Below are 13,501 nucleotides of genomic sequence, written 5' to 3' on the forward strand. Positions count from 1 at the left end.
CCAAAATAATTTTTTGGTCTTTGGATTTTTGGATTTATCATAAAATTTTCATTCGTTTCACTCCTCTGTAAATAATTTACCCGTTTTCATTTTGTAAGCAGGCTGAGAAATGTCATCGTTTTTTCCTTCTTTAGTTCCAAGTGCATCAGACCCATTGTGGTTTACTGTTGACAAACCTTGTGATGACGAAGAAGAAATATCAAAACTTGAAGTAGAAAACAGTCTTTGGGTAATTCTGATAATAACACTGACTACTAGTACTACATTGTTTTGTTGCTATTTTATTTTGGTTTTGTATTATTTTTTTAAACTGTATCCACTTAAAATGCATGTTTGTACTACATTGATGGTGTAACAATGAGATATAAGCTACAGTATACAAAGATCTATAATTTTATGACATGTCAATATATCCAGGTCCATGTTCACCTTAGTTTCGAGCCTAATATATCTGTTCAACTTTCACTTTTTTGCCTCAAGTCTGTTTGCCCCATGTATAAAATTTTAAGCATATAAGCCTTTGAAACCACATTAACATTTCCAACTTTGTTTTCTTAGTATTCTTCAACCTAACTACTGAAACAAAATCAACTATTAATTAGCATTTTACAAATATTCATGCATTATGCATGAATATATTGGGTGTAAAAACTCTTAAGGGCAAATAGACCTAGTGTTACCACATTACTATTGGGAACATGCCCAATTCCCAATATTATGACCGGGTCATTTACAAATTTATTTCTCCTTAAAATTTCAGTTGTTCAAATATGGCAAAATCATATTTCAGAACAATATTTACTTGACAAAACATCCATTGCATCTGTTACCCAACAAAATGTACATGAAGTTGTCTTTTTTTTTGCCACCATGAGTACATTTTGTTATGAGACCTGTTAATCTAGAAAAAAAACAACAAAATTAAGGGACTGGTCTTTGTATGATCAGTCTTCAATCCAACATCTTTCTGTTTTGGTTATCAAAATTTCAAATCTCATAAAAACAATATTTGCAGGGATGTTTTTTTTACTGTTTTTTACTGATTTCAAACCCAGATTTTACCATTTTGATTCTTGTTTTACTGTATATTTACTTCTGATTTTGCCAATTTCCTGAAACAGTATGTATCACTGGGGCATCTGAATGCAGAATATGAAAATGTTTGCTTCCTTTTGGAGCATATACATATACAAAACCTGATCAAAAAACAGTTTCAAGAAATTTTTGGAGAAGTTTGTTTTTTGTCAACAATGTATTGCTTTGAATCCAAGATAGTGAGTTTATCTAAAAGAAATTAATACTGTAATTCAGTTTGTACATGTAAAAAATGAATGAACCCTGAGTAAACATTTTTTTTTTTTCGCAAGATATATAATGTGACAAATGAAAAGAAAGACAACTTTGGTTGAAGGTTGTAAAACAGTATTAACAAAAGGATCATGCTGATGAGGTTTTCATGTATCACTGTATAATCGAGTTGTACAATAAATAAAGTGTGTCTTAACCAATAAAAAATAAATCTTTAAAATCTGTTTGTGAATTTGTGTAGTCTGGAACAATTGTGGTAAGCATACATGTATATAAATCATAACTGATTGCATCCAAATGATATTCAATTTACATAAATTATTTTTTTGAATTTTCAAGTAAATGATCAGCTGTTAACTTATCATCCAATATAATTGTACAATATTTGTCATGTGGACATCAACCAGCAAGTCACATGATGTGCACATGTATAATTTCAACAACTTTACACTTCTGTTGCTATAGCAAGCAAATATTTGTGAGTATCAATCAGGTAAAGCAGTGTATACTCAAGTATTATCCCTGAACAAGTTGACATACTAATACATGTATATATCAATTTTTTTTTTCAGTTAGAGAGTATCGCAAAGAAGGATAGTAATATTGTACCAATAGGCAAAACAGCCTCTGAAGTAAGTACCAAATGAACTGTAAATAAGCAGTATTCTAGGTTTCCACTTTCTTGTCTACTGGGGAAGGTTCAGCATTGGTGTGGAAAAATTGTTAATTGTCAACATTTGAGGGTATATGACTCTTATGACTTGTAATTTTTGGAGAGGAATTTTAGATGGTGCTTTATTTGAAAACAACCTGAACTTCCTAAAGTTCCTCTGATGTTACAATCACCCAATGATAAAAATATGGAACCTTTCTCAGACATTACAAACAACTTATTAAAGTGAACCTGGGTTTTCATAGAACTTTAATGCAAGACTTGTATGTGTAATTTTCAGTGGCAGATCCAGGAATTTCAGGTTAGGGGGAGTAAAACAAATTAAAGGCCCAGCAAAACAAGGCAAGGCAAAAGAGTAATCAAGGGAACCAAGGTTATAGCGGTAATCAAAAGAATGTAATCCAGGGACTAAGACCAGACATGGAAAACAGACACACACAACAAAGAACATAAAGTAACTAAAATCATACATACAAAGTAACAAAAGTAAATGAGCAACTCAGTCTCCACTAAAAACTGGGAGCATGGACCAGATGTACCGGTAGGGTAAGCGTCCTCTGCTTTTCTAGAGACACCCGCCGAGTTGCTCATAAAAAGTCAAGTCTGGGATAGACAAACGAGGACAGGAAAACCATAACCCTTTGAATAAATCAGTTTTCATGGCACTGATGGATACACCACAACGATCCACGAGTTCATGATGACGACCACAAAACTACTGTAGTGATGACTTCAATCTTGTAGCAAATTAACCTGTTCCAGAAGCCTATTTGTTAGAGTTCTAGCGCGATACAAAAAGTCTGCGCAGTTTCAGCGAGCCCCGGCAGAACGTATGAGTTGTGACATGAACACTCCATACGCAGGAGCAGAAGGGATGTTGCCACAGATGAAAGGAAAGTTGACAATTCTGAATGAAAAGTCATGATGTTTGTCGTAAAGTTTGGTCAATTGTTTTCCTTTACAATCGATTTCTAAGTGTAGGTCAAGATATGAGGCTGACTTCACAGTGTCTGTAGTATCCTTTATCTCAAGTTCTTTTGGGTAGATGCGATGTACCAAATCCCCGAAATTAGGATTGTTTAGAGATAATACGTCATCTATATAGCGGAAACTGAGATTGAAGGATCTAGCGAAATGATATTCTTTCTTTCTGATCAGATCAGCTATAAAGTCAGCCTCATAAGAGTGAAGGAATAGGTCAGCAAGTAAAGGAGCACAATTTGTTCCCATTGGAATGCCGACCGTTTGTTGAAGAACACGTCCACCACACTGGACAAATATGTTGTCAATTAAAAATTCCAGCATTGTGTAAACATCTTCCTCTGTATATTTGGAAAAAGAATTTATTGTGAAAAATGAAGATTACTTGCAAAAACTATGTCTCATATTTCAGATAGTAACACCTACAAATGAAACAAAAGTTTAATTGGGCTGAATTCATATGTTCACATATTGATGATCAATTCTACATGTCATACAACCACTATTATAGTCAGGGTTTTAGAACATGAGTTTTTTCTTATTTGGGAAATTGAAAAAAAAACCAAGCAAAAGGGTTGTGGACATTAAAAATAAAGTGCTTTGTGGAGTATGGCATGATATGGCCACAGTGGTTAAACCCTGAACTGTTAGGGCAAGTGTGGACACAATATTGGTTTTTGAAACACCTAAGAAGTCCATTATGGACAAAACAACTGGTTTGGATACAATAAAGCACAAAATCTGAATAAAAAAAATGCAGACAGGGATTTACATAAGGAATTGAATAAAAAACTTTTGAAATGGGACCAAATTTTAAAAAGTCAACTTTTTTTAGTGTGTCACCCTTTGGCCCCTTATAACTTGAAAACAGTACAAGTATTCTGAAATCTGCTTGAAAATGCAGGCTAGGATTTTCATAAAGATTCAAGTTAAAAAAATTTGGAAATTGGACCAGAAATAAATAAAAAAATTTGGGGTGTGGTCCCTTTGACTCCTTATAACTTGAAAACCATCACTGAAATCTGCTTGAAAATGCACACAGGAATTTTCATAAGGAACCCCCCCAAAAAAATGTTTAAACGGAAATGGAACAAAAATAAAAAAGTGATTTTTTGGGGTGTGGCCCAATTTTTAACCCATTTAACTCCAAAACAGTTAAAGATAAACCTGCCCTGTAAACCAATTTTAAATCAGAACTTCAAAAGGAACAGATTTACACCCTTATCATAAAGGTCGCCTTTTTCTATCAATTCTGACGATAAAACCTACTGAGAAAGTACTTACATTCATTCATTACCAATTTTTGTGGATGAACCATGAAATTCAATTCCTGACAAAATACATATTTTCTGTTTATTTGTACTGTGGGAAATGCCCAAGCACAAATTTAAGAATGCACTAACCAACAATTTGTCTGCAATCCATAAAAACAGATATCCACAAATAAAGGTACTTTCGCAGTATTTCCTCTCTTTTAGCCCCTTTTTTCCAAAAGAGATGGGGTAAAAAAAAAAAACTATAGGGCCCTCTGCCATATTCCTAGGAACAATGTTTTAAAATTTCAAAAGGATTAGTAAAGTTTTACTCAAGTTTTTATAAAGAAACTAAAGTTGATGGACACCAACGACAACAACAACAGGGTGATACCATTATACGACAGAATTTTTTTTGCAGTTGTAAAAAAAAATTAAAATTATAGATAAACTACTTTTTTCAGTTTAACTTTTAATCAGACTCTCTGGATTACAATTTCTTCATCTTACAGGATACACCTTCTTTGTATTGATTTTTTTTTATATTTGTAGCACATGGAAGATGAAGAAGAGGATGAGGAAGATGATGATGGCGATGATGATGATGAAAGTGATACAAATGATGATGAACTGGATACAGACATGTTAGATGACAGGGAATCAGGTGATGAAGCTGGTAATTATCTCCCTTACTCCTCATCCTTTGTTTAACAAGAAACTGGTGTGACTGCCTCACATTTTTTTCTTGAACATTTATTTATGATTATTTTTTGTCAAATGAAAACTACTTTGAACTGTAAATCACTTTGAAATGCATGTAAAATGCCTTTTATTTTTTTTTCTTCAAGTGGTAAGTATCAAAATCAGCCAAAAGAAGAAAACTCGGATAATTCAAATTTATTAAAAAAAAAAACCTCACAATTCAGTAGTTGAATGTGTTCCATCATTAAAAATGGAGTTTTATTTCAGCTCATTCATATGTTTAATGGACACTGAAGAGGGAAATTATTCAATATTTAAAAATTCACAAAATTTGTTCACTGCGAGAGTAAAAAGCTTAATATTTCCGTGTTAAAAAAATAGAAATTATTCACTGAACTTATAATATGTGATTATTTATAGAACATGTGTCGTGACTACTTTTGGCATAATACATGTATTAAAAAGTTGTGACTTGGGAAAGCAATCTTTAAACTTTTCATTATGAGGTTATTATTATAACACAGTATTGTATTTTCTGTATGCCAGTACTCATTTACATATGCGAAGATAACTTTTCATAAAGTAAGCTAAATTTCTTATTATTTAATTGTTCAATTCCAGTCCAAATGTTAAGACTTAATTTGAAATCAAACATTTTTACATGACACCAAAATTTTTGCAGTTGTATCAACCTTTGCCTTGTAAAGCATTTGATTTTGTTTGGACATATTTTAATCCTGGCTGTGGACCTATCAGTGTTGATGTACAAGTACAAGTACAGAAATATCCATAAATGTTAACCATCAAGATTTGAACAAAAGATCCTGTTATTTAACCACACTCCCCCTGTAAAGTCTCCATCACATTCTCACTCAAATATATTGTTTCCTTACTTGCCATATACAAATGTACATATATTGTGTTGTTCTTAGTTTAACATAAGCAGAATTGCAACGTATTCCAATAAATTTTGAAAATAAATTAAATTGATTTCTGTTATTTTTTTTTAAAGAAATTGTGTGCATCAGTAATTTCTATTTTTTATAATCAAAATATGAGGTGTAAACATGAATTGTGAAAAATCTCCACCTTTTCAAGATGTTGTTAAAGAAATCACTGTAAGTATTTACTATTTTGTATATAGGTTATACACTGGTGCATTTGTTATATTTTATTATATTCATTCATTTTTTTTTCTGCAGCTTAACATGCATGATTACCCTTTTGATATGTGTACATGTATATTTAGATGCCTTTTTATAATGATGATTTCTTTTATTTCATAGGATGAAGAATGTACTACAGATGTATCTGAATAGAAAGACTTCAGATTTAGAAACACTGGACATGTAATTGCAGTTGTGTGGATTATGCTTAGCTATGTCAGAATGTAGTTTCCAGAAAACACTTGTAAATTATAAGTTAAATTTATTTATGTAAATAGGTGGAAGGAGACTGTATTTCTAAGTGAGGAGATTATTACATTGTATATTATTATGAATGAGTTACAGAAATAAACATTTTTTGTCAGCACTATTGGTAAAGTGACAATATGTAAAAAAAGGATGTGAAAAATTTACACCTTTGAAATTACTTAACAGGTATTCTTAATCAATTATGGTACATGTATTTTGTTGTAAATGCTGGCGACTTAAGTGATACAGGAAACCTGGGTGTTTTTTCTTATTGTGACATTTAATTACATAGTATTTTTATTCTTACTGGTACACAGGGTAACTGCAACATATGTTTTAATTTGTTTTAAAACATATATGGAAACATGTTTAGGACCAGAATATTAAAAAAAAATTTTTTTGGCTTTTGAAAGTGCATGAAATCATATATTTTTATGAAATTTTTGAAAACCTTACACTTTTCATATGTGAAATCCTATGGAAAACATATGAATATTTACTTGTTTTTCATGAATTAGTTCATTAATCAGAAACATGTTTTTCATGGTGGTCCTAAGCATATGAAAAACATATGATAAACATATGTATTTCTGGTGTTTTAAAAACAAAGAAAAATATGTTGCAATTTGTTGTAGTTATAGGTGAAATTAGTGGCTGATCCAGATATTCTGAAAGTAGGTCATTGACTGGCTTAAGGGGCAGGGTGTACTCCAGTGATTTATATTTTATTCTATATAGTCAGGCAATTATTTTAGTTGCCCCCCCCCTCCTGGGCTTCTTTGGCCCTGCTTATGAAAAATTTTTAAAGTAGTTGTATACAGATATTTGAAAACAAGAGGACATCATCTAGCCTTTGACTTGAGTACAACAAATTCTTTAATTTACTATGAAGAAGTTGTACAAAACCAGCCAATATAAGTGAATATGTAATAATATTACATAAAAGGGCCATTATAATGCATAGACTTCTCACATTTTTGTTACAACAACAATAATCACTTTAAGTACATTTGGTATTATTGTCATATAGTGATTGAGCTACTCCTTTTAGAGGTAATCAAGAGCAATATCTCAATAATTTAGAGACTCTTCCTAGCGGTAATCCAGAGTAATATCTCAATAATTTAACGACTCCTCCTAGAGATAGTCCAGAGTAATATCTCAATAATTGAGGGACTCCTCAAATCATTACCAAAGATACATGTGCCTTTTAAGATTTTATGAAGATTGAAATATAAAAAAAAGTTGAAATGGTACCCCTTCCTTGGTTTATATTGCAAGTGCTTAGTTTTAAGCTCACCTGGTCAAAAGGGCTGTGTGAGTTATTGCCATCAGTTGGCATCTGTCTCTTCTTCTCTGACCAACCATAACTAAACTTGAAATGAATGTTCCTTAGGGTATTCTGTATTGATTTAATCCATTGAAAAACATAGCCACCGTTACTAATAATAGAACACAGGTGTCAGACAGTTTTTTGCATATATCTCCAAAACTGTTGGGTAAGTGTTCAGCATGAAGAGGTCTATCTGTGGTCAAATTTTCGTGTTAATCTGTTAAGCCATGTTTGAGTAATTGTCCTATTTCGACATTTTTTTTTGTAATTTTTAATGTTATTACTTTTAAAATCTCCTCTGACACTACAAGACAAATTAGAGTCAAACTTTGTATGAATGTTCCTTTCTGTATTCTACATAGAATTAATGTGTGATTTTTTATCTCTCGCAAAACATAACCACTGTTTCTATAAGGCAGTGGCTATTCGACTTGACCCGGTTAAATAGCCCGTGGACTATTCGACCGGACTTAAAAATAAAACGATTATCAAACTATCAATATCATTATAAGTATCAATATGTACACAGTCACAAAGATACATTGCTGATATTAGAGGGTAATATTTTCAGTGGTGGATCGAGAGTGGGTGCAGGGGGTTGGCACCCCTTTTTATTGCAACATTTGTCATTTTCATGTGTAAAATTGACAAAACAAATTGCAAATAATGTCTTTGCATCCCTTTTTCTGAGGAATCCCGGCTGGCAACCCTTCTTTTCAAGTGTCTGGATCCGCCCCTGCATATTTGTCGTATTTCAAGTCATAGTTAATGCCTCCGAAATATAAACTACTCACAGGAGAGCAAACCACTTTTACTTCGGTGTCAACCTATTCTAAACATTCTTTTACTGGGCAATTCAACAACAGTCAGGGGCCTATTTTGGTTGTCTTCTTTTTTCCCTTCTTTTTTGTGTCCAAAAAAAAATCAGGACCATCGTCCACACAACTTCTGGGATTCGTATCTCTAGCCTTTAAATCAATTGTTAATTAATATTGTAAGAGTAATCAAGGGAACCAAGGTTCCAGACAAAGACCAGACATGGAAAACAGACATACACAACAAAGAACATAAAGTAACTAAAATCATACATATAAAGTAACATAAGCAAATGAGCAAATCGGACTCCACTCAAATCTGGGAGCATGGACCAGGTGCACCGATAGGTAAGCGTCCTCTGCTTTTCTAGAAACACCCGCCGAGTTGCTCATAAAAAGTCAAGTCCGGGGTAGACAAACGAGAAAAGGAAAAATATGACCCGTTGAATAAATTAGTTTTCATGGTGCAGATGGATACACCATAACGATCCACGAGTTCATGATGACAACCATAAAACTTGTGTAATGATGATAATCCTGTTCCAGAAGCCTATTTGTTAGAGTTCTAGCGCGATACAAAAAGTCTGCGTAGTTTCGGCAAGCTCTGGCATAACGTATGAGTTGAGATATGAACACCCCATACGCAGGTGCTGAAGGGATGTTAGCACAGATGAAAGGAAAGTTGACAATTTTGAATGAAAAGTCATGACGTTTGTCGTAAAGTTTGGTCAATTGTTTTCCTTTACCATCGATTTCTAAGTGTATGAGGAGCATTAGGAGTAATATCAGGATGAGGCGGAAACTTCGACTGCATTTTCATTTTTAATATTTGACGTTGATGCAGATATGAAGACCTGTGTAATTATCATCAGTTCCGGTATTTTTACTTCCAACAACTTCCAATATTTATATATCTCCGCTATAAGAGTAGATTCGGTGAGAAAAATTGGAGTTTTCCTTTGATTGACCCAATGCGTTTTAGAGAGAAAAATAAGAGAGAAAACGCTTTAAATTTTAGCTGTGAACAATTTTATTGCATATTGAATTATTAATTGATGAAAATTCATCTCATTTTCGGCATTATATATTCAAAAGAACAATTTTGAAAGAATATAATTATAAGAAGCTCTTAAATACTTTGAATATCGAAGTTGACAACATTGTCACGTTGTCGAATGAATGCCGTCATTTGAAATGTCGATTTCGGGTGTCAATATTTCACTGAATGGGCGTCTACAAGAAAAAAAACTATTAATATATTTCAGATAGCTGTATTTGAGTTATAAGGATTAAACACTTTTTTTTTTCATAATTTATGTATGTGTAAAATCAGACCATCCACTCACAAATCTGACATTAAAGTCCGAATTTTACACATGATAAATTCTGGAAAAACTGTTTAATCATGTAATATATTGGCCGTCTTATTTCACATTTAAAAAAAACTTGTTAAAACACATCTTTCTCGAGCAGTTTATGGAGACGGTGTATTAATTTTTATCATTTTATTTATTTCTTTACAAGTGTGGACACAGACTGGTATTGCCCAAAGAGCAAATTTGATAATACATACGTATCGTCTTGAAAGAGTAACCAATGGAACCAAGATTCTATCGAAAATCAAAGGAATGTACTTCAGGGACAAAGACCAGAAATTGAAAACAGACAAACACAACAATGAAAAAGTAACTAAAATAATACATACAAAGTAACAAAAGTAAATGAGAAACTCGGCCGCCACTTAAAACTGGGAGCATGGCCCAGGTGCACCGGTAGGATGAACGTGTTTGCATCAGCTAGAAAACTCCTCCATTTACTGAAATCAATAATTGAATTATGCACATGTTTATAAATATTAACACGTGTTACTAAATATCTACTGATATCAATAAATGGGGAACAAATTCCACAATTAATGACTTCCCATAACCATAAGACATGTCATATACATATTCTTCCTTGAAGGTGTACTTGCATGGATATGTTGAACTTCTGTCATGTTAATAAGGATTAGGCATTTCACTTTATGTAGGTTAGCTTGGTAAAATTCTGGGCTCTCAGTTTTTTTTATTTTAGATTAACAAAAACCAACAGTGTGGTATCTATCCAGTACATGGATGGCCCTAATTTTAAAATGGTAGGGGCAATAAACTAAAAAAATTAAATAGGAGCAATCATTAATTAGTTGTTAGTAAAATCATATCAAAATTTCATAACAATTGATCAACCATAACCATGAAGTAATCGCTGTTAGCACCATTTTTCGGTTACACTATTATAGTATAAAAATTGGACACACTCTATCCTCAATTTCCTAAAAAGCCTGTCAATTACCCTTTCCTTATGATTTGCTAAATTTACATCTATAATGTCTTTTCACATGAATCCTAGTTAAACAGTTCTCTAGCAAGGGAGAATGAAACTGCATTGTGAAAAAAATTGTATATGTACATACATACATACATATATATATATAGTAAGAGGTTGGAATTCCGTTCTTTCATACCCCAAGCCAGAAAAAAAAGCTTGACAGGCAACATATCACATGACAACTAATTTCCCCGAATACACAATGACCCACATCACGGGTTTGACTATGTCCGGGACTGTGTAACCGCTTTTACACCGTCCGTGAGAGCCCCAAATGATAGCCAAGGACGCTAAGAAACACCTCAGTCCGTCATGTATTACACATATGAGTGGAAAACGGGTCTATCAGTATTGAATATATACAAGTACAAAACTGTTCCAGACTCAACCGTTCGTTAGATACCCGAAAGACTATCATTTACGCGAATATTTTTGCAAGATTTGTAATTGTCTGATTTGCAATAGATTGATTGTATTTATGATAATGGTACAAAATGTAAATTAATCAGTTTTAGACCATGAAGAATGCAACTGTTTTACGCGTTACACATTCAGGGGAGCGTGAAGAATCAAATTTCACGAATACACCAATATGCATAATTCAGAAAGCAATCTTTGCTTAATGACCCATAAAACAACAACAAACACATAAACAGTTAAAAGAAAAATAAACAGGAAATAAAAGAGAAATGAGACATCTAATACACTCGTAGGTCTTGAGATCGTTGAAATATATGTTTGGTACGTCAGGTGATTTCTTCCATTGTTGCCGCCCGTTTGTTAGACTCATATACCTAGCCTCTGTTCACAGTAGTATAGATGGTTAGATTCGAGTCGAAAGAGAATCTCTCCGTAAGGTCCTTTCTAAAGGTCCCAATTAAGTACCATGAACAACGCTCCATAAATTGGAATTATAACTTTAAAGTTCTTATGGATGCCGTTTGGGACTACGCAAGAAAATGAATAAAACGAGAACAAGAAGACATAATTCTCTGTCAGAGTGGGTAAAGACTGTGTGGTCTTTAATTTTAAAACTTTTGAAAGTTTTAAGTAGGTCAAAGAGCGTCAATGTTACATCATTTTTCAAAGACTCCGACGTAGCAAAATCATTGTCTACTATACATGACAAGTATATTGTCGTACCAGCAAACAAAGCCCAAAACAACAAATCGTAGAAAATAATAGCAGCAATAAGACCTATACTGCTACCACACTCTCCAAAGAAGAGATAGTGAAAAAAACATAAATCTGTGATATCCTCTTTTGTTCTCTCAACCAAAGACGATGATTTTGATCTACCGTCTATGTACTGGATTCTAAACTCCACAAGAAGCCATACGAACAACGCTACATAGCTGGATCTGCAAAATGTATTACCAAACCTCTTTAAAAACTTTAAACTTCTACAGCTGTCAAAGAGGGTCTCCAGTCCTACCACGACACTTGTTACCGCAGTCGTAGTGGTATTAATTCAAAGTGTATCCTAAAAAAATCGAAAGATCTTCTGGAAACCTTATTTCAAGATTACTATCAGAATACAATAGCATTAAAACCTATGATTTTCCAACTCTTTATACTATTATTCCCCATACTCAATTCAGATCCCTACTCAAAAACATTATTCATCGTTGTTACTAAAAAAAAGACGGTACACCTAGATACAAATATGTAGTTCTTGGTAGATATTTCTCATACTTGATAAAAAAAAAACAATTCTAAATCATCTTTCAAATATACTGAAGATGTTTTCAAAATGCTGAATTCTTTTTTTATCGCCAACACATTTGTCCAGTGTGGCGGACGCGTTTTTCAACACACAGTCGGCATTCCCATGGGAACAAATTGTGCTCCTCTACTGGCTGACCTATTCCTTCACTTTTATGAGGCTGACTTAATAGCTGATCTGATCCAAAAGAAGGAACATCGTTTAACTAGATCCTTTAATTTAAGTTTCCGCTATATAAATGACGTATTATCGTGAAACAATTCTAGTTTCGGGGATTTTATACATCGCTTAGAGATCGATGGTAAAGGAAAATTATTGACCAAACTATACTACAAACACGATGACTTTTGATTCCGTATCGTCAACTTTCCTATCATATGTGGCAGCATCCCTTCAGCACCCGCATATGGAGTTTTCATATCACAACTCATACGTTATGCGGTGGCCGTGGAGCCAATCGGGAAGTAATCGGGAGAGGGATGTGGACAGGAAGTGGACATTGGAAAACTGGAAGGGAACCTTAGTTGACCTGACGTGGGCTTAGATAGAGAACGCTTGATCAATGAAGGGGACATGGGGACTCTTAAAGGTTGGGGCGAAAAAAAAACCATAAGGATCCTTTAAGTGTCGTGATAAATGTCATCCAATGGTATGGCGTTCTATAAACTGGTAAGTATAAAGGGGGTGGAAAGTTGACTGGAGTTATCATTTTTTTGTATATTTGTTTAATTTCTACACATTTATTATTTTTAGTTGTTTTTAATAATTTTTGGGTAATTAAATGATTTGTTGGAAATAAAGTTTGACTATCTGTTTGTAAGAGTAATCAAGGGAACCAAGGTTATAGCGGTAATCAAAAGAATGTAATCCAGGGACAAAGACCAGACATGGAAAACAGACATTTACAACAAAGAACATAAAGTAA

The 13,501-nt window shown here is 33.3% G+C and overlaps 1 protein-coding gene across 2 annotated transcripts; it reads left to right on the forward strand.

The window, feature by feature from the left end:
* The first annotated feature begins 38 nt into the window (after positions 1-38).
* Positions 39-8,170, forward strand: LOC148604332 (anaphase-promoting complex subunit 15-like). Of its 2 annotated transcripts, none has more exons than XM_088548555.1 (4): positions 39-229; positions 1,881-1,940; positions 4,768-4,879; positions 6,204-8,170. In XM_088548555.1, the coding sequence occupies exons 1-4, from the start codon at positions 110-112 to the stop codon at positions 6,206-6,208; spliced, it is 297 nt and encodes a 98-aa protein (XP_088404681.1). In that variant the 5' UTR covers positions 39-109; the 3' UTR covers positions 6,209-8,170. The 2 variants fall into 2 exon arrangements, with proteins under 2 accessions (XP_088404681.1, XP_088404680.1); XM_088548554.1 differs by having other exon boundaries at positions 40-229; positions 4,768-4,891.
* Positions 8,171-13,501: the final 5,331 nt, after the last annotated feature.

This window comes from Perna viridis, chromosome 10 (genome assembly GCF_037379345.1).
Source record: "Perna viridis isolate PV_CMFRI_1.1 ecotype Kerala chromosome 10, ASM3737934v1, whole genome shotgun sequence".
Taxonomy (NCBI): domain Eukaryota; kingdom Metazoa; phylum Mollusca; class Bivalvia; order Mytilida; family Mytilidae; genus Perna; species Perna viridis.